General features: G+C 41.6%; 1 protein-coding gene across 5 annotated transcripts in view; it reads left to right on the top strand.

The window, feature by feature from the left end:
• The window catches only part of LOC100194730 (ubiquitin-protein ligase E3A), a 55,598-nt gene extending 32,895 nt beyond the window's left edge, over positions 1-22,703 (top strand). For all 5 annotated transcript variants that reach the window (XM_045688001.2, XM_045687998.2, XM_045688000.2 and 2 more), the window contains exons 12-14: positions 5,877-5,950; positions 8,147-8,290; positions 19,712-22,703. In XM_045688001.2, coding sequence (XP_045543957.1) covers positions 5,877-5,950; positions 8,147-8,290; positions 19,712-19,832 — 339 coding nt within the window. In that variant the 3' untranslated portion in view covers positions 19,833-22,703. The remainder of the gene's footprint in view (positions 1-5,876; positions 5,951-8,146; positions 8,291-19,711) is intronic.
• Positions 22,704-23,063: the final 360 nt, after the last annotated feature.

The following is a 23,063-nucleotide window of genomic DNA, read 5'->3' as shown; positions in this document are numbered from 1 at the left end:
ACGTTTTAAAGCTGAAATGTCTTGAGTCAATAAGTATTCAAACCCTTTGTTATGGCAAACCTAAATAATTTCAGAAAAAATTTAATAAATAGCTTAACCCCCTCAGGTTGATGCACGGAAATCAAAATTAGCATAATAATAAAAAATCCCCATAACAATCTGTCACTTTAAGCTATAGATCTCTATAACACTTCCGCATCTGCGGTGAAAGGTGACAGAGCTAGAACAGCGTTTGTTAAGACCATGAGGCGTCCTGAAAATCAGTCTTCTCACGAAAACCACCTGTAGTTGTATTTATTTTACCAGGCAAGTCAGTTAAGAACAAATTCTTATTTTCTACGACGGCCTAGGAACAGTGGGTTAACTGTCTTATTCAGGGGGCAGAACGACAGATTTTTACCTTGTCAGCTCAGGGATTCGATCTTGCAACCTTTCGGTTACTAGTCCAATGCTCTAACCACCAGTCAGATGTATACAATGCATTCGGAAAGTATTCAGACCCCTTCCCTTTTCCCACATTTTTGTTGTAAAATGGGTTCAATAAATAAAAAAAACTCATCATTCGACATACAATACCCCATAAATTCAAAGTGAAAACATGTTTTTAGAAATGTTTGCACATTTATTACAAAAGAAAAAACAAATGCCTTTATTTCATTAGTATTCATTAGATTAAAAAAAAATCTCGTGTCTATATTTGTTATATTTTTAACCTCAGTTTCAACATACTCTCCTGCAACCCACCTCACCCAATGTGTTATGGATCTGCTATTTTCTATACTTTAGAACCGGAACCCCCAACAGAATCTAGTCAGCTAACTAGCTACTAGCTAGTAGTCAGTTAGCCACGGCTAGCGGTCCTCAGCTAACCTTTAGCCAGGTCAACTCCTGCCAGTCTGCACAGCGCGATTCAACCCAGATCATACCGGACTGCTTTTTCTCCACATCTCCAGATTCCTACTGCAAGCTCTGAACCTTTTCACCTGGATCATCGCAGCTAGCTAGCTGCTATCCGAGTGGCTACCCCCCTGGCTAACGTCTCTGTCCCGACGCAAGCACCAGTTAGACTGGAACTAGCCTCGTGCTAGGCCCATCTCCCAGCTAGCTGAAGAGGTCCATCAGCCACTCCTTGAGCTACAATACCTATTTTGCCAATTGGCCTGGACCACTTTCACTGCCGACATGGAGCCCCGCCGATCCATCACAACTGGTCTACTGCCGTAATCCGCCGCCAGGAAGTTTCAACAGGCTCCTCCGTCGTGACATCCCCTGAAGGCCCATCCGCTAGCTTGCTAGCCGCGGCTCGCTAGCTATCTAGAGCGTATTGGATTGTTAGCTGAAGAGGTCTATCAGCCAATTTCTTGGGCTACAATACCTATTTTGCCAATTGGCCTGGACCCTTTTACTACCTACATGGAACCCTGCCGATCCATCACGACTGGTCTGCCGACGTAACCATCCATGGGGGCTACAAACGACTCTTCCGTCGCAACGTCCCCCGAAGGCCCTTCTGCTAGCCCCGGCCCGCTAGCTGTCTGAATCGCCGTGTCTCCAGCTCATCTAGCTACTCACTGGTCCCTATGATCACTCGGCTACGCATGCCTCTCCCTAATGTCAATATGCCTTGTCCATTGCTGTTTTGATTTGTGATTATTTTCATATTTCACTGTAGAGCCTCCAGCAATACTCAATATGCCTTAGCTGGCCCTTTTTGTTCCACCTCCCACACATGTGGTGACCTCACCTGCTTTAAATGGTGTCTCGAGACAAAACCTCGCTCATCGTCACTCAATGCCTAGGTTTACCTCCACTGTATTCACATCCTTCCATACCCTTGTCTGTACATTATGCCTTGAATCTATTCTTCCGCGCCCAGAAACCTGCTCCTTTTACTCTCTGTTCCTGAACGCACTAGACGACCAGTTCTTATATCCTTTAGCCGTACCCTCATCCTACTCCTCCTCTGTTCCTCTGGTGATGTAGAGGTTAATCCAGGCCCTGTAGCCCCCAGCACCACTCCCATTCCCCAGGCGCTATCATTTGTTGACTTCTGTAACTGTAAAAGCCTTGGTTTCATGCATGTTAACATCAGAAGCCTCCTCCCTAAGATTGTTTTATTCACTGCTTTAGCACACTCTGCCAACCCGGATGTCCTAGCCGTATCTGAATCCTGGCTTAGGAAGGCCACCAAAAACCCTGAAATGTCTATCCCTAACTATAACATTTTCCAACAAGATAGAACTGCCAAAGGGGCTGGAGTTGCAATCTACTGCAGAGAGAGCCTGCAGCGTTCTGTCATACTATCCAGGTCTGTGCCCAAACAATTCGAGCTTCTACTTCTAAAAATCCACCTTTCCAGAAACAAGTCTCTCACCGTTGCCGCTTGTTATAAACCACCTTCAGCCCCCAGCTGAGCCCTGGACACCATATGTGAATTGATTGCACCCCATCTATCTTCAGAGCTCGTACTGTTAGGTGACCTAAACTGGGACATGCTTAACACCCCGGCCGTCCTACAATCTAAGCTAGACACCCTCAATCTCACACAAATTATTAATGAACCTACCAGGTACAACCCCAAATCTGTAACCATGGGCACCCTCATAGATATCATCCTGACCAACCTGCCCTCTAAATACACCTCTGCTGTCTTCAACCAGGATCTCAGCGATCACCTCCTCATTGCCTGTAGGGATATTGACCTCATTCCGTCAGTAGAGGATGCCTGGTTATTCTTTAAAAGTGTTTTCCTCACCAACTTAAATAAGCATGCCCCATTCAAAAAATGTAGAACCAGGAACAGATATAGCCCTTGGTTCTCTCCAGACCTGACTGCCCTTGACCAGCACAAAACATCCTGTGGCGTTCTGCATTAGCATCGAATAGCCCCTGCGATATGCAACTTTTCAGGGAAGTTAGGAACAGGCTGTTAGGAAAGCAAAGGCTAGCCTTTTCATACAGCAATTTGCATCCTGTAGCACAAACTCCAAAAAGTTCTGGGACACTGTAAAGTCCATGGAGAATAAGAACAGCTGCCCACTGCACTGAGGCTAGGAAACACTGTCACCACCGATAAATCCACGATAATTGAGAATTGCAATAAGCCTTTTTCTACAGGCTGGCCATGATTTCCACCTGGCTACCCCTATCCCGGTCAACAGCCCTGCACCCCCCACAGCAACTTGCCCAAGCCTCCCCCATTTCTCCTTCACCCAAATCCAGTTAGCTGATGTTCTAAAAGAGTTGCAATATCTGGACCCCTACAAATCAGCTGGGCTAGACAATCTGGACCCTCTCTTTCTAAAATTATCTGCCAAAATTGTTGCAACCCCTATTACTAGCCTATTCAACCTCTCTTTCGTATCGTCTGAGATACCCAAAGATTGGAAAGCTGCCGGGGTCATCCCCCTCTTCAAAGGGGAGACACTCTAGACCCTAACTGTTACAGACCTATATCTATCCTACCCTGCCTTTCTAAGGTCTTCGAAAGCCAAGTTAACACATAGATCACTGACCATTTTGAATCCCACCGTACCTTCTCCGCTATGCAATCTGGTTTTTCCGAGCTGGTCTTGGGTGCACCTCAGTCACGCTCAAGGTCCTAAACGATATCATAACCGCCATCGATAAAAGACAATACTGTGCAGCCGTATTCATCGACCTGGCCAAGGCTTTCGACTCTGTCAATCATTCTTATCGGTAGACTCAACAGCCTTGGTTTCTCAAATGACTGCCTCGCCTGGTTCACCAACTACTTCTCTGAAAGAGTTCAGTGTGTCAAATCGGAGGGCCTGTTGTCCGGACCTCTGGTTGTCTCTATGGGGGTGCCACAGGGTTCAATTCTCGGGCTGACTCTTATCTCTGTATACATCAATGATGTCGCTCTTGCTGCTGGTGATACAGGAACACAGTGGCCGCCGTCATTCTTAAATGGAAGAAGTTTGGAACCACTAAGACCCTTCCTATAGCAGGCCACTGAGCAATCGGGGGAATGACCTTGGTCAGGGAGGTGACCAAGAACCCGATGGTCAGAGTTCCTCTGTAGAGGTCGAAGAACCTTCCAGAAGGACAACCATCTCTGCAGGACTCCACCAATCAGGCCTTTATGGTAGAATGGCCAGACGGAAGCCACTTAAAAGGCACATGACAGCCCGCTTGGAGTTTGCCAAAAGTCACCTAAAGGACTCTCAGACCATGAGAAACCAGATTCTCTGGTCTGATGAAACCTTGACTTGAATACCAAGCATCACATCTGGAGGAAACCTGGCACCATCCCTACGGTGAAGCGTGGTGGCAGCATCATGCTGTGGGGATGTTTTTCAGCGGCAGGGACCGGGAGACTTGTCAGGATCGATGCAAAGATGAACGGAGCAAAGTACAGAGATCCTTGATGAAAGGTCCAGAGTGCTCAGGACCTCAGACTGTGGCACCTTCTAACAGGACAACTACCCAATTCCCACAGCCAAGGCAGCGCAGTATTGGCTTCGGGACAAGTCTCTGAATGTACTTGAGTGGCCCAGCCAGAGCCCGGACTTGAACCCGATCGAACATCTCTGGAGAGACCTGAAAATAGCTGTGCTGGGACGCTCCCCATCCAACCTGAATGAGCTTGACAGGATCTGCAGAGAAGAATGGGAGACACTCCTCATACAGGTGTGCCAAGCTTGTAGCGTCATACCCAAGAAGACTCAAGGCTGTAATCGCTGCAAAAGGTGCTTCAACAACGCACTGAGTAAAAGGGCTGAATACTTTATGTAAATGTAATATTTCAGTTTTTCATGAATTTGCAAACATTTCTAAAAACTAGTTTTTGCTTCGTCATTATGGGGTAATGTGTGTAGATTGATGAGGAAAAATACAGTGCTAAAAAAAAAAACGTCTGTGATTGGGAGTCCCATAGAGCGACGCACAATTGGCCCAGCGTCGTTAGGGTTTGGCCAGGGTAGGCCGTCATTGTAAATAAGAATTTGTTCTTAACTGGCTTGCCTAGTTAAATAAAGGTTAAATTAATAAATAAAAGGTTAATTAAATAAAAACATTGTAGTTACTCCACATTAACCTAAATTACAGAGTGAAAAGAAGGAAGCCTTTGCAGAATATTAACAATATTCCAAAACATGCATCCTGTTTGCAACAAGGCACTAAAGTAATACTACAAAAAAATGTGGCAAAGCAATTCACTTTTTATCCTGAATACAACACATTACTGAGTACCACTCTCCATATTTTCAAGCATAGTGGTGGCTGCATCATGTGATGGGTATGCTTGTAATTGTTAAGGACTGGGGAGAAGAAAGATAAGCTAAGCACAGGCAAAATCCTAGAGGAAAACCTGGTTCAGTCTGCTTTCCACCAGACACTAGGAGATAGATTCACTTTTTCAGCGGGACATTAACCTAAAACACAAGGCCAAATCTACTCTGGAGTTGCTTACCAAGAAAACAGGGAATGTTCCTGAGTGTCCAAGTTACAGTTTTGACATAAATCTGCTTGAAAATCTATAGCAAGACCTGAAAATGGTTGTCTAGCAATGACGAACAACCAATTTGACAGAGTTTGAAGAATGTTGCACAATTCAGGTGTGGGAACACTCTTAGAGACTTACCCAGAAAGACTCACCACTATAATCACTGCCAAAGGTGATTCTAACATGTATTAACTCAGAGGGTTGATTACTTATCTAATCAAGATATATTCGTATTTTTTATTATCTTTTTGTACAAAAGTTAGAATTTTTCTTCCACTCTGACATTAGAGTATTTTGTGTAGATCGTCAACAAAATATGACAATTTAAATCCATAGCTGCACTATTGTTTTCTATGCCACCTGATGTAGCTTGATCTAACTGTCTCTTGTGTTCCAACTTCCTTCTCAGAATTTAGACTTTCAGGCGCTTGAAGAAACGACAGAGTATGACGGAGGCTACAGCAAGGATTGTCGCATTATTAAGTAAAAAAAAAAAAATGTTTTTGATGTAATTTATTACAATGTTGTGACATTGATTTCTATATTTCTATACAAAGATCTCTTTCAATTTCTCTCTTGAATGAAAGATCTGCATATATTACTTTCATTATATGACATATATATATATATATATATAAAATAATATATGCTGAACAAAAAATATTAACGCAACATGAAACAATTTCAAGATTTTACTGAGTTACAGTTCATATAAGGAAAACCATTCAATTGAAATAAATTCATTAGGCCATAATCTATGGATTTCACATGACTGGGCAGGGGCACAGCCATGGGTGGGCCTGGAAGGGCATAGGTCCACCTACTTGGGAGCCAGGCCCAGCCAATCTTAATGAGTTTTTACCCACTAAAGGGCTTTATTACAGACAAAAATACTCCTCATTTTCATCAGCTGTCCGGATGGCTGATCTCAAACGATCCGCAGGTGAAGAAGCCGAATGTGGAGGTCCTGGGCTGGCGTGTGCTGTGTTTTTTTTAGTCCTGTTGGATGTACTGCCAAATTCTCTGAAACAATGTTGGAGGTGGCTTATGGTAGAGAAATTGACATGAAATTACCGGGCAACAGGTGTGGTGGACATTCCTGCAGTCAGCATGCCAATTGCACGCTCCTTCAAAACTGTGGCATTGTGTTGTGTGACAAAACTGCACATTTTAGAGTGGCCATTTATTGTTCCCAGCGCAAGGTGCACCTGTGAAATGATCATGCTGTTTAGTCGGCTTCTTGATATGCCACACCTGTCAGGTGGATGGATAATCTTGGCAAAGGAGAAATGCTCACTAACAGGGATGTTAACAAATTTGGGCACAAAAATTTGAGAGAAATATACTTTTTGTGAGTATGGAACATTTCTGGGATCTTATATTTCATGAAACATGGGACCAACACTTTACATGTTGCGTTTTATATTTCATTCCAGCAGGCCACAATCAACAGCCTGATCAACTCTATGCGAAGGAGATGTGTCGCGCTGCATGAGGCAAATGGTCACAGCAGATACTGACTGGTTTTCTGATCCATGCCCTTAACTTTTTTCTTTTTTTTTATGCATCAGTGACCAACAGATGAATATCTGTATTCCCAGTCATGTGTAATCCATAGAGCCTAATTTATTTATTTCAATTGACTGATTTCCTTATATGAACTGTAACTCTGTAAAGTCTTTTGAAATTGTTGCATGTTGCATTTATATTTTTGTTCAGTATATACACCACATGACCAAAAGTATGTGGACACCTGCTCATCTAACATCTCATTCCAAAACCATGGATATTAATATGGAGTTGGTCCCCCCCTTTGCTGCAGTAACAGCCTCTACTCTTCTGGGAAGGCTTTCCACTAGATGTTGGTACATTGCTGCAGGGACTTGCTTCCATTCAGCCACAAGAGCATTAGTGAGGTCGGGCACTGATGTTGGGTGATTTAGGCCTGGCTCGTGGTCGGTGTTCCAATTCATCCCAAAGGTGTTCAGTGGGGTTGAGGTCAGGGCTCTGTGCATGCCGGTCAAGTTCTTCCACACCGATCTCGACAAACCATTTCTATATGGTCCTCGCTTTGTGCACGGGGGCATTGTCACGCTGAAACAGGAAAGGGGCCTTCCCCAAACTGTTGCCACAAAGTTGGAAGCACAGAATTGTCTAGAATGTTGTTGTATGCTGTATCGTTAATACACTATATATATGGTATATCAGCCATGGTATATCAGACTGAATTCCACGGGTATGACAAAACATGTATTTTTACTGCTCTAATTATGTTGCTAACCAGTTTATAATAGCAATAAGGCATCTCGGGGGTTTGTGGTATATGGCCAATATACCATGGCTAAGGACTCCGCGTTGTGTCGTGCTTAAGAACATCCCCGTTGGCCATATACCTCCTCAGGCCTTATTGCATATACACACACACACACACACACACACACACACACACACACACACACACACACACACACACACACACACACACAAGTATGTGGACACCCCTTCAAATTAGTTTGAAAGAATGTCCACATACCTTTGACCATTTAGTGTGTGTGTGTTTTGTCACATTCTGAAGCTACTGCTGTTTTATTAGGAAAAAGTGGAATACAGATTCCATATACACCCAGACCAACAAAAAAAATACTTTTTAAATTATTTTCCTTTATTTCTCACTCATAGAGACTTCTGGGAGACGGTACATTCATTTGGTGAGGAGGATAAGAGACTTTTCCTCCAGTTTACTACGGGGACTGACAGAGCACCCGTAGGAGGGCTGGGCAAGTTAAAGATGATCATCGCCAAGAACGGCCCCGACACAGACAGGTGAGACCAGGCCTCGGGTCCCAAAATGGCATCATGTTCCCTATATGGTGCACGACTACTGACCGGAGTCGTATGGGCCCACATTCTATTCCATAGATAGGTGCACTGTTTTTGACCGAAACGGGTGTTTTATAGGGAATAGGGTGCCGTTTGGGACATAGCTCAGACTTTATGTCTCAGATGGTACACTAATCCATACAGTGTATTCGGGAAAGTATTCAGACCCGTTGTTTCGTTTCAGCTTTATTCTAAAATGTATTACATTTGATATATATAGATATAGATAGATAGATAGATAGATAGGAAAACTAGCACATTTCCATCAGTATTCAGACCCTTTACTCAGTCCTTTGTTGAAGAACCTCTGGCAGCGATTACAGCCTCGAGTCTTCTTGGGTATGACGCTACGAGCTTGGCACACCTGTATTTGCAGAGTTCTTCCCATTATTCTCTGCAGTTCCTCTCAAGCTCTGTCAGGTTGGATGGGGAGTATCGCTGCACAGCTATTTTCAGGTCTCCAGAGATGTTCGATCGGGTTCAAGTCCTGGCTCTGGCTGGGCCACTCAAGGACATTCAGAGACTTGTCCCAAAGCCACTCCTGTGTTGTCTTGGGTGTGTGCTTAGGGTCGCTGTTCTGTTGTGAAGATGAACCTTCACCCCAGTCTTGAGTTCCTGAGCTACTTTTTCATCAAGGATCTCTCTGTACTTTGCTCTGTTAATCTTTGCCTCGATCCTGACTAGTCTCCCAGTCGCTGCTGCTGAAAAAAATCCTCACAGCATGATGCTGCCACCACCATGCTTCACCGTAGGGATGGTGCCAGGTTTCCTCCAGACATGATGCTTGGCATTCAGGCCAAAGAGTTCAATCTTGGTTTCATCAGACCAGAGAATCTTGTTTTTCATTGTCTGAGAGTCCTTAGGTGCCTTTTGGCAAACTCCAAGCGGGCTGTCATGTGCCTTTTACTGAGGAGTGGATTCCGTCTGGCCACTCTACCAAAAAGGCCTGCTTGGTGGAGTGCTGCAGAGATCATTGTCCTTCTGGAATGTTCTCCCATCTCCACAGAGGAACCATTGGGTTCTTGGTCACCTCCCTGACCAAGGCCCTTCTCCCCCGATTGCTCAGTTTGGCCAGGTAGCCAACTCTAGAAAGAGTCTTGGTGGTTCCAAACTTCTTCCCTTGAAGAATGATGGAGGCCACTGTGTTCTTGGGGACCTTAAATGCTGCAGAAATGTTTTCCACAGATATGTCTCTCGACACAATCCTGTTTTGGAGCTCTACAGACAATTCCTTCGACATCATGGCTTGGTTTTTGCTCTGACATGCACTGTCAACTGTGGGACCTTTATATAGACAGATGTGTGCCTTTCCAAATCGTGTCCAATCAGTTGAATTTACCTCATGTGGACTCAAATCAAGTTGTAGAAACATCTCAAGGATGATTAATGAAAACAAGATGCATCTGAGCTCAATTTCGAGTCTCATAGCAAAGGGTCTGAATACTTATTTAACCTCTATGGGCTAGGTGGGACGCTAGCGTGCCACCCGTGGTGCACTCCATCAACAGCAGGTGCATTTCAAGAGCGGCAAATTTGAATCCAAATAAATGTCAAAATTCAAATTTTTCTAAAATACAACTATTTTACACCATTTGAAAGATAAACATCTCCTTAATCTAACCACGTTTTACGATTTCAAAAAGGTTTTACGGCGAAAGCATAAATTTAGAGTATGTTAGGACAGTACATTTACAAGAGTTGTGTGTAATGTTTTGTCAAGTCAAAGACAGGGTCACCAAAACCATAAAACCAGCTAAAATGATGCACTAACCTTTTACAATCTCCATCAGATGACACTCCTAGGACATTATGTTAGACAATGCATGCATTTTTAGTTCTATCAAGTTCATATTTATATCCAAAAACAGCGTTTTACTATGGCATTGATGTTGAGGAAATCGTTTCCCTCCAATAACCGGCAGTCAAGTCAGCGTCACAAATTAAATAATTAAAATTAGAAAACATTGGTAAAATATTATATTGTCATTTAAAGAATTATAGATTTACATCTCTTGAACGCAATCAACTTGCCAGATTTAAAAATAACCTTACTGGGAAATCACACTTTGCAATAATCTGAGCACTGCGCCCAGAAAAATACGCGTTGCGATACAGACTAGACGTCATGTTGGGGAGATCTAAAATCGAAAATACTATGTAAATAATCCATTACCTTTGATTCTCTTCATCAGATGTCACTTCCAGGTATCACAGGTCCATAACGAATGTAGTTTTGTTCAAAAAAGCTCATAATTTATGTCCAAAAATCTCCGTCTTGTTAGCACATGATCTAAGCCAGCCGGACTTCTCGTCATGAACGAGGGGAAAAAATATATTTACGTTCGTTCAAACATGTCAAACGTTGTATAGCATAAATCATTAGGGTCTTTTTTAACCAGAACATGAATAATATTCAAGGTGGACGAATGCATACTCTTTTATAACGTATTGGAACGAGGGTACCCAACATGAACTCGCGCGCCAGGTGTCTAATGGGACATCATCGTTCCATGGCTCTTGTTCGGTCAGATCTCCCTCCAGAAGACTCAAAACACTTTGTAAAGGCTGGTGACATCTAGTGGAAGCAATAGGAAGTGCCAAAATATTCCTCAGCCCCTGTGTTTTTCAATGGGATAGGTTTAAAGTCAATACAACACATCAGGTATCCACTTCCTGTCAGAAAATGTCTCAGGGTTTTGCCTGCCAAATGAGTTCTGTTATACTCACAGACACCATTCAAACAGTTTTAGAAACTTTAGAGTGTTTTCTATCCATATATAATAAGTATATGCATATTCTAGTTACTGGGTAGGATTAGTAACCAGATTAAATCGGGTACATTTTTTTTATCCAGACGTGCAAATGCTGCCCCCTAGCCCTAACAGGTTAAATAAGGTATTTCTGTTTTTTATCATTTATAAATTTGCCAAAAACATATTAACCTGTTTTCACTTTGTCAGCATGGGGTACTGTGATGTCATTGTGGGGTATTATGATGTCAGCATGGGGTACTGTGTGTAGATGCATAATGATTTTTTTTATTTAATCCATTTTAGAATGAGGTTGTAACGTAACATAATGTGGGAAAAGTAAAGGGGTTTGAATACTTTCTTAAAGCACTGTAGATTAGAACAACTAGAGCATGGATCAACTACTAGATTAGAACAACTAGAGCAGGGATCAACTACTAGATTAGAGCAACTAGAGCAGGGATCAACTACTAGATTAGAGCAGGGATCAACTACTAGATTAGAGCAACTAGAGCAGGGATCAACTACTAGATTAGAACAACTAGAACAGGGATCAACTACTAGATTAGAGCAACTAGAGCAGGGATCAACTACTAGATTAGAGCAGGGATCAACTACTAGATTAGAGCAACTAGAGCAGGGATCAACTACTAGATTAGAGACAGGGATCAACTACTAGATTAGAACAACTAGAGCAGGGATCAACTACTAGATTAGAACAACTAGAGCAGGGATCATCTACTAGATTAGAACAACTAGAGCAGGGATCAACTACTAGATTAGAGCAGGGATCAACTACTAGATTAGAGCAGGGATCAACTACTAGATTAGAGCAGGGATCATCTACTAGATTAGAGCAGGGATCAACTACTAGATTAGAGCAGGGATCAACTACTAGATTAGACAACTAGAGCAGGGATCAACTACTAGATTAGAGCAACTAGAGCAGGGATCAACTACTAGATTAGAGCAGGGATCATCTACTAGATTAGAACAACTAGAGCAGGGATCAACTACTAGATTAGAGCAGGGATCAACTACTAGATTAGAGCAGGGATCAACTACTAGATTAGAGCAACTAGAGCAGGGATCATCTACTAGATTAGAGCAACTAGAGCAGGGATCAACTACTAGATTAGAGCAGGGATCAACTACTAGATTAGAGCAGGGATCAACTACTAGATTAGAACAACTAGAGCAGGGATCAACTACTAGATTAGAGCAGGGATCAACTACTAGATTAGAACAACTAGAGCAGGGATCAACTACTAGATTAGAGCAGGGATCAACTACTAGATTAGAGCAACTAGAGCAGGGATCAACTACTAGATTAGAACAACTAGAGCAGGGATCAACTACTAGATTAGAACAACTAGAGCAGGGATCAACTACTAGATTAGAGCAGGGATCAACTACTAGATTAGAGCAGGGATCAACTACTAGATTAGAACAACTAGAGCAGGGATCAACTACTAGATTAGAGCAGGGATCAACTACTAGATTAGAGCAACTAGAGCAGGGATCAACTACTAGATTAGAGCAACTAGAGCAGGGATCAACTACTAGATTAGAGCAACTAGAGCAGGGATCAACTACTAGATTAGAACAACTAGAGCAGGGATCAACTACTAGATTAGAGCAACTAGAGCAGGGATCAACTACTAGATTAGAACAACTAGAGCAGGGATCATCTACTAGATTAGAACAACTAGAGCAGGGATCAACTACTAGATTAGAGCAGGGATCAACTACTAGATTAGAACAACTAGAGCAGGGATCAACTACTAGATTAGAGCAGGGATCAACTACTAGATTAGAGCAACTAGAGCAGGGATCAACTACTAGATTAGAACAACTAGAGCAGGGATCAACTACTAGATTAGAGCAACTAGAGCAGGGATCAACTACTAGATTAGAGCAACTAGAGCAGGGATCAACTACTAGATTAGAGCAGGGATCAACTACTAGATTAGAACAACTAGAGCAGGGATCAACTACTAGATTAGAGCAGGGATCAACTACTAGATTAGAGCAGGGATCAACTACTAGATTAGAGCAGGGATCATCTACTAGATTAGAGCAACTAGAGCAGGGATCAACTACTAGATTAGAGCAGGGATCAACTACTAGATTAGAGCAACTAGAGCAGGGATCAACTACTAGATTAGAACAACTAGAGCAGGGATCATCTACTAGATTAGAACAACTAGAGCAGGGATCAACTACTAGATTAGAGCAACTAGAGCAGGGATCAACTACTAGATTAGAGCAGGGATCAACTACTAGATTAGAGCAGGGATCAACTACTAGATTAGAGCAACTAGAGCAGGGATCAACTACTAGATTAGAGCAGGGATCAACTACTAGATTAGAGCAACTAGAGCAGGGATCAACTACTAGATTAGAGCAGGGATCATCTACTAGATTAGAACAACTAGAGCAGGGATCAACTACTAGATTAGAGCAGGGATCAACTACTAGATTAGAGCAACTAGAGCAGGGATCAACTACTAGATTAGAGCAACTAGAGCAGGGATCAACTACTAGATTAGAACAACTAGAGCAGGGATCAACTACTAGATTAGAACAACTAGAGCAGGGATCAACTACTAGATTAGAACAACTAGAGCAGGGATCAACTACTAGATTAGAGCAACTAGAGCAGGGATCAACTACTAGATTAGAGCAGGGATCAACTACTAGATTAGAACAACTAGAGCAGGGATCAACTACTAGATTAGAGCAGGGATCAACTACTAGATTAGAACAACTAGAGCAGGGATCATCTACTAGATTAGAACAACTAGAGCAGGGATCAACTACTAGATTAGAGCAACTAGAGCAGGGATCAACTACTAGATTAGAGCAGGGATCAACTACTAGATTAGAACAACTAGAGCAGGGATCAACTACTAGATTAGAGCAGGGATCAACTACTAGATTAGAGCAGGGATCAACTACTAGATTAGAACAACTAGAGCAGGGATCAACTACTAGATTAGAGCAGGGATCAACTACTAGATTAGAGCAGGGATCAACTACTAGATTAGAGCAGGGATCAACTACTAGATTAGAGCAGGGATCAACTACTAGATTAGAGCAGGGATCAACTACTAGATTAGAGCAACTAGAGCAGGGATCAACTACTAGATTAGAGCAGGGATCATCTACTAGATTAGAACAACTAGAGCAGGGATCAACTACTAGATTAGAGCAGGGATCAACTACTAGATTAGAGCAGGGATCAACTACTAGATTAGAGCAACTAGAGCAGGGATCATCTACTAGATTAGAGCAACTAGAGCAGGGATCAACTACTAGATTAGAGCAACTAGAGCAGGGATCAACTACTAGATTAGAACAACTAGAGCAGGGATCAACTACTAGATTAGAGCAACTAGAGCAGGGATCAACTACTAGATTAGAACAACTAGAGCAGGGATCAACTACTAGATTAGAGCAACTAGAGCAGGGATCAACTACTAGATTAGAGACAGGGATCAACTACTAGATTAGAACAACTAGAGCAGGGATCAACTACTAGATTAGAGCAACTAGAGCAGGGATCAACTACTAGATTAGAGACAGGGATCAACTACTAGATTAGAACAACTAGAGCAGGGATCAACTACTAGATTAGAGCAGGGATCAACTACTAGATTAGAGACAACTAGAGCAGGGATCAACTACTAGATTAGAGCAGGGATCAACTACTAGATTAGAACAACTAGAGCAGGGATCAACTACTAGATTAGAGCAGGGATCAACTACTAGATTAGAACAACTAGAGCAGGGATCAACTACTAGATTAGAGCAGGGATCAACTACTAGATTAGAGCAGGGATCAACTACTAGATTAGAGCAACTAGAGCAGGGATCAACTACTAGATTAGAGCAGGGATCAACTACTAGATTAGAACAACTAGAGCAGGGATCAACTACTAGATTAGAGCAGGGATCAACTACTAGATTAGAACAACTAGAGCAGGGATCAACTACTAGATTAGAACAACTAGAGCAGGGATCAACTACTAGATTAGAGCAGGGATCAACTACTAGATTAGAGCAGGGATCAACTACTAGATTAGAGCAACTAGAGCAGGGATCAACTACTAGATTAGAGCAGGGATCAACTACTAGATTAGAGCAGGGATCAACTACTAGATTAGAGCAACTAGAGCAGGGATCATCTACTAGATTAGAGCAACTAGAGCAGGGATCAACTACTAGATTAGAACAACTAGAGCAGGGATCAACTACTAGATTAGAACAACTAGAGCAGGGATCAACTACTAGATTAGAGCAGGGATCAACTACTAGATTAGAACAACTAGAGCAGGGATCAACTACTAGATTAGAGCAGGGATCAACTACTAGATTAGAGCAGGGATCAACTACTAGATTAGAGCAGGGATCAACTACTAGATTAGAACAACTAGAGCAGGGATCAACTACTAGATTAGAGCAGGGATCAACTACTAGATTAGAACAACTAGAGCAGGGATCATCTACTAGATTAGAACAACTAGAGCAGGGATCAACTACTAGATTAGAGCAACTAGAGCAGGGATCAACTACTAGATTAGAGCAGGGATCAACTACTAGATTAGAACAACTAGAGCAGGGATCAACTACTAGATTAGAGCAGGGATCAACTACTAGATTAGAGCAACTAGAGCAGGGATCAACTACTAGATTAGAGCAGGGATCATCTACTAGATTAGAACAACTAGAGCAGGGATCAACTACTAGATTAGAGCAGGGATCAACTACTAGATTAGAGCAACTAGAGCAGGGATCAACTACTAGATTAGAGCAGGGATCAACTACTAGATTAGAACAACTAGAGCAGGGATCAACTACTAGATTAGAACAACTAGAGCAGGGATCAACTACTAGATTAGAGCAGGGATCAACTACTAGATTAGAACAACTAGAGCAGGGATCAACTACTAGATTAGAGCAGGGATCAACTACTAGATTAGAGCAGGGATCATCTACTAGATTAGAACAACTAGAGCAGGGATCAACTACTAGATTAGAGCAGGGATCAACTACTAGATTAGAGCAGGGATCAACTACTAGATTAGAACAACTAGAGCAGGGATCAACTACTAGATTAGAGCAACTAGAGCAGGGATCAACTACTAGATTAGAGCAGGGATCAACTACTAGATTAGAGCAGGGATCATCTACTAGATTAGAACAACTAGAGCAGGGATCAACTACTAGATTAGAGCAGGGATCAACTACTAGATTAGAAGCAACTAGAGCAGGGATCAACTACTAGATTAGAGCAGGGATCATCTACTAGATTAGAACAACTAGAGCAGGGATCAACTACTAGATTAGAGCAGGGATCAACTACTAGATTAGAGCAACTAGAGCAGGGATCATCTACTAGATTAGAACAACTAGAGCAGGGATCAACTACTAGATTAGAAGCAACTAGAGCAGGGATCAACTACTAGATTAGAGCAGGGATCATCTACTAGATTAGAGCAGGGATCAACTACTAGATTAGAGCAGGGATCAACTACTAGATTAGAACAACTAGAGCAGGGATCAACTACTAGATTAGAGCAGGGATCAACTACTAGATTAGAACAACTAGAGCAGGGATCAACTACTAGATTAGACAACTAGAGCAGGGATCAACTACTAGATTAGAGCAACTAGAGCAGGGATCAACTACTAGATTAGAGCAACTAGAGCAGGGATCAACTACTAGATTAGAACAACTAGAGCAGGGATCAACTACTAGATTAGAACAACTAGAGCAGGGATCAACTACTAGATTAGAGACAACTAGAGAGCAGGGATCAACTACTAGATTAGAGCAGGGATCAACTACTAGATTAGAGCAACTAGAGCAGGGATCAACTACTAGATTAGAGCAGGGATCATCTACTAGATTAGAAGCAACTAGAGACAGGGATCAACTACTAGATTAGAGCAGGGATCAACTACTAGATTAGAGCAACTAGAGCAGGGATCATCTACTAGATTAGAGCAACTAGAGCAGGGATCAACTACTAGATTAGAGCAACTAGAGCAGGGATCAACTACTAGATTAGAACAACTAGAGCAGGGATCAACTACTAGATTAGAACAACTCGAGCAGGGATCATCTACTAGATTAGAGCAGGGATCATCTACTAGATTAGAGCAGGGATCATCTACTAGATTAGAGCAGGGATCATCTACTAGATTAGAGCAACTAGAGCAGGGATCAACTACTAGATTCAGAGCAGGGATCAACTACTAGATTAGAGCAACTAGAGCAGGGATCAACTACTAGATTAGAACAACTAGAGCAGGGATCATCTACTAGATTAGAACAACCAGAGCAGGGATCAACTACTAGATTAGAGCAACTAGAGCAGGGATCAACTACTAGATTAGAGCAGGGATCATCTACTAGATTAGAACAACTAGAGCAGGGATCAACTACTAGATTAGAGCAGGGATCAACTACTAGATTAGAGCAGGGATCAACTACTAGATTAGAGCAGGGATCATCTACTAGATTAGAACAACTAGAGCAGGGATCAACTACTAGATTAGAGCAGGGATCAACTACTAGATTAGAGACAACTAGAGCAGGGATCAACTACTAGATTAGAGCAGGGATCATCTACTAGATTAGAACAACTAGAGCAGGGATCAACTACTAGATTAGAGCAGGGATCAACTACTAGATTAGAGCAGGGATCATCTACTAGATTAGAACAACTAGAGCAGGGATCAACTACTAGATTAGAGCAGGGATCAACTACTAGATTAGAGCAGGGATCAACTACTAGATTAGAGCAACTAGAGCAGGGATCAACTACTAGATTAGAGCAACTAGAGCAGGGATCAACTACTAGATTAGAGACAACTAGAGCAGGGATCAACTACTAGATTAGAACAACTAGAGCAGGGATCAACTACTAGATTAGAACAACTAGAGCAGGGATCAACTACTAGATTAGAGCAGGGATCAACTACTAGATTAGAGCAGGGATCAACTACTAGATTAGAACAACTAGAGCAGGGATCAACTACTAGATTAGAGCAGGGATCAACTACTAGATTAGAACAACTAGAGCAGGGATCAACTACTAGATTAGAACAACTAGAGCAGGGATCAACTACTAGATTAGAACAACTAGAGCAGGGATCAACTACTAGATTAGAGCAACTAGAGCAGGGATCAACTACTAGATTAGAGCAGGGATCAACTACTAGATTAGAACAACTAGAGCAGGGATCAACTACTAGATTAGAGCAACTAGAGCAGGGATCAACTACTAGATTAGAGCAGGGATCAACTACTAGATTAGACAACTAGAGCAGGGATCAACTACTAGATTAGAGCAGGGATCAACTACTAGATTAGAGCAACTAGAGCAGGGATCAACTACTAGATTAGAGCAGGGATCAACTACTAGATTAGAGCAACTAGAGCAGGGATCAACTACTAGATTAGAGCAACTAGAGCAGGGATCAACTACTAGATTAGAACAACTAGAGCAGGGATCAACTACTAGATTAGAGCAACTAGAGCAGGGATCAACTACTAGATTAGAACAACTAGAGCAGGGATCAACTACTAGATTAGAACAACTAGAGCAGGGATCAACTACTAGATTAGAGACAGGGATCATCTACTAGATTAGAACAACTAGAGCAGGGATCAACTACTAGATTAGAGCAGGGATCAACTACTAGATTAGAGCAACTAGAGCAGGGATCAACTACTAGATTAGAGCAGGGATCAACTACTAGATTAGAACAACTAGAGCAGGGATCAACTACTAGATTAGAGCAGGGATCAACTACTAGATTAGAGCAGGGATCAACTACTAGATTAGAGCAACTAGAGCAGGGATCAACTACTAGATTAGAGCAACTAGAGCAGGGATCAACTACTAGATTAGAGCAACTAGAGCAGGGATCAACTACTAGATTAGAACAACTAGAGCAGGGATCAACTACTAGATTAGAACAACTAGAGCAGGGATCAACTACTAGATTAGAGCAACTAGAGCAGGGATCAACTACTAGATTAGAACAACTAGAGCAGGGATCAACTACTAGATTAGAACAACTAGAGCAGGGATCAACTACTAGATTCTGCCGGGGGCCATTTTTTTTTCTTGTTTGGCTGGTCAGGGCCTGGAAAATAATTACAAATAATTTGTAGTCTGCAAATTCACCGCAAGAAGACCACTAAAACCTAATTCTTTCAAACCTTGCTTACGTTTGTATATGATCACGTGTCTCTATTATGCGTGGGAAAACTTGGAATACAGATGTGTTAAATTAAAATCACTTGGAACTGATTTCCTGGTGTTTTTACATTATTTTATGTCCAACAATGAAAATGTTAAAAGTATTTCTTTTTTGCTCAGAAAACTTTGGGGGGCCAAATAAAACCACCCTGAGCCAAATTCAGCCTGTGTGCCGCCAGTTGGGGAACCCTGCAATAGGGGGTCATTTGGGACGCAGAATTATACCTTATACCTGACCTGTTTCAGTGGGGCCTCCCAGACGACTTGGATTGATCTGTAACTTCTGTCTCTTTACCCCTCTCTCTCTGTCCCTCTCTCTCTCTCTGTCTCATCAGGTTACCTACTTCTCACACGTGTTTTAATGCTTTGCTGCTCCCTGAATACGATTCAAAGGAGAAACTGAAGGAGAGACTTCTCAAAGCCATCACTTATGCCAAAGGATTTGGAATGCTGTGAAACAAACAAAAATGACAACTCTGCAAAAAAAAAAAAAAAAAAAAATCCTGGCTTCAGTTCAATGGTTTTATGTTTTGTAATGGAGAAGGGAGGAATTATACAACGATGCAACAGTTGAAATGAATGTGGCATTTACTGACAAGGAAGTGCTCCAGAGACTGTGTGCCTGAACAGCAACTAGACTAGCAAACAGGCAGACATTCGATCTAGCCCCCCCCCCATCAGATCCCTTTTAATGTACGTAGAACCTCTCCTTACATTGTAGGTTATTCAAGCAGTTGAAAATCAGTTATAATTCTTACTGGAGCTCGCTGGGTTTATTTGATGTGTTTATTAAAGATTTTTGATGTGTAAAAACTTTTAAGAAGAAGAAGCAGGTTATTGATTGTTGTGAAAGTGCACTTAACTAGACCTTCTGAATGTTAGTGAATGGTATATACAGTACTGTATACTGCCATCTTAGGACATTTTGTTAGTTTATAATATTCTTTAATGCCAGCAGTGTTGTCGCTAACACTTCCGAATATAATACCCTCTTCATAATGCATTGAAAAGTACATTTATAATGTCTCATGAGCTATGCATAATGCATTATAATGCCTGCCAGGTGTTTTTATAGCTTCTCATAGACCTCTAATAATGCTTTGTTTCAAGTTTTATTGTCACGTGCAGAAGTACTGTGAAATACTTTTCACTGTGCCTGAAGGGGGTGTTCATATGACGTATTAGCGTGGTGTCGTCGAAGGCACAGGACTATTCTAACCAGTACAATGTTCCTGCTCTGCTATCAGCTATGCAAGTGGAACCCTATTCCCTACATAGTGCACTACTTTTAACCAGGGCCCCACATAGGGAATAGGGTGCCATTTGGGACGTAACCCTACGTAGGATGACGTCGCGTCATCGTCTGTACTGCTGCCTCTTTGGCAAAATCTCCCTGCTACTTTTGGCTGCAGTCCTGCACTCTTTCTAATGTGTTGAATAGCTTGCTGTTCAATACGTAGATGTTTTTTGCAATGTTAATTTTTGTATGCCAGACAGAACAGAGCACTCTTATCCCTGATGGAGTGCTTTCAGTTTTTCTATTTTATTTTAATGCATGGTTACAAACGCAAAGTAAGTAATTAGCTTTACAAAGCTCCAGTGACTTGTCGGGTCATGTTAGTAGTTTGGTAGCTTACAGTTGCAAACATTTTTTTTGGGGGGGGGGGGGGGGTGCTTTTCCCAGAATCCCTTGGTTTTCTAGAAATCCCGGTTGGAAGAGTCCCAGAATCGGGAATAAAGAGGAAATCCAGAAATCCAGAATCCTCCATCCAGGAGTTTTTGGAAAAACCTGGGAATTTTAGGAATGTTATAGCAGAATTCTGCAACTCGAATCTTGACTTCACAGTTAATCTGACCCATATATAATGTGAAATATTGACTTGGAGAAAAGTGTTTTTTATAATAATACCACTGAATTGATGGGCCACATCAATTGGATGTTACTTCAGGGAATATCACAGAACAGTGTTTTATTCCCTGAAGTATTTTGGTTCGTTGGTGTTTTGATTTGGTGTGACTGTGGTTTGGTTTTCTTGGTCATTATGTTATACACCTGAACACCTTGCCAAGCTATGCAGAACATTTTTGGGTTTAATATCCAGTGATGTGTACAACAGTCTTGGCAGGGAAGGGTTTAATGGTTTGGTTTAATATCCAATGATGTGTACAACAGTCTTGGCAGGGAAGTTCAGTTCCTTCAGAAAGTATTTCCAATTCCTAGATTTATTCCACATGTTGTTATTTTACTGCCTGAATTCAACATGGATTCAATTTATTTTCACCCTTCTACATACAATACCCCACAATTACAAAGTGAAAAAAAAAATGTGTTGAAATTTTAGCAAATGTATTAAATAAAATAAAGATATCCAATTTACATCAGTATTCACACCCCTAAATCAATAGCTGGTAGAATCCCCTTTGGTAGCGATTACAGCTGTGAGTATTTCTGAATAAGTCTGTAAGAGCTTTGCACACCTGGATTGTACAATAATCGCACATTCTTAAAAAAAGAATATTCAAGTTCTGTCAAGTTGGTTGTTTGATAATTGCTAGACAGCCACTTGAACATCTTGCCATAGATTTTCAAGCAGATTTTAATTCATAACTGTAACGAGGTTACTCAGGAACCTTCAATGTCTTCTTGGTAAACAACTCCAGTGTATATTCGGCCTTGTGTTTTAGGTTATTGTCCTGCTGAAAGGTGAATTTGTCTCCCAGTGTCTGCTGGAAAGCAGACTGAACCAGGTTTTCCTAGACCTTCCTGATGACAAGCATACCCATAACATGAAAGCAACCGCCACTATGCATAACACATTGATTATATGAATATTAGTACTTAGTGAAGTGTTGGATTTGCCCCAAACGTAACACTTTTTATTCAGGACATAAAGTTCATTTCTTTGCCACATTTTTTTGCAGTATTACTTTAGTGCCTTGTTGCAAACAGAATGCATGTTTTTGAATATTTTTTTATTCTGTACAGGCTTCCTTCTTTTCACTTTGTCATGTAGGTTTGTATTGTGGAGTAACTACAATGTTGTTGATCCATCCTCAGTTTTCTCCTATCACAGCCATTAAACTCTGTTTTTAAAATCACCATGAGCCTCATTGTGAGAAATCGCTATTTAATTCATTTTCATTTCAGGCTGTAAGACAAAATGTGGGGGGAAAAAATCAAGGGCTGTGAATACTTTCTGAAGGTGATGTATTTAGTTGTTTGCTGCCTGGTTTATTTTGATATAATGGAAATGAAGGAAAGTACAAACATTATAATTAAACACTTGATGTGTCAACATAATGCAAAATAAAATAATACATTTTTAACCCTGTCTCTGTGTGATCGTATCTGTGGACGTTGTCATCGTGTTAACACATAGCACTCCTCAGCCTGAAGTATCCCCAGCCAATAGCTAGCTTTCTGTATGGCGCCGGCTGGTAAAACACTTCATGAGGATCAACCTGGTCTCAGAGCATTGTGGATTATCCTGTACGTAAATCCGAGACACTCCATGTATTATGATATTGTGTGTTGCATTTCCTTCTACAGTTAGAGGACCGCTGATATCTCCAGGAGTGATAAATATATATTTTGCCTTTATCTGTTGTGGTCTAGTACTGTCTTTTTGCTAGCTAGGGCCATCTACTTTAGTGCTTCCTGTCTTCCCTGTAGTCTAGTTGGTGTGT

The sequence above is a fragment of the Salmo salar genome, chromosome 10, assembly GCF_965601325.2.
Source record: "Salmo salar chromosome 10, fSalSal1, whole genome shotgun sequence".
Classification (NCBI taxonomy): domain Eukaryota; kingdom Metazoa; phylum Chordata; class Actinopteri; order Salmoniformes; family Salmonidae; genus Salmo; species Salmo salar.
The sequence above is the reverse complement of the archived record's forward strand: the minus strand, read 5'-3'. Positions and strand labels throughout refer to the sequence as shown.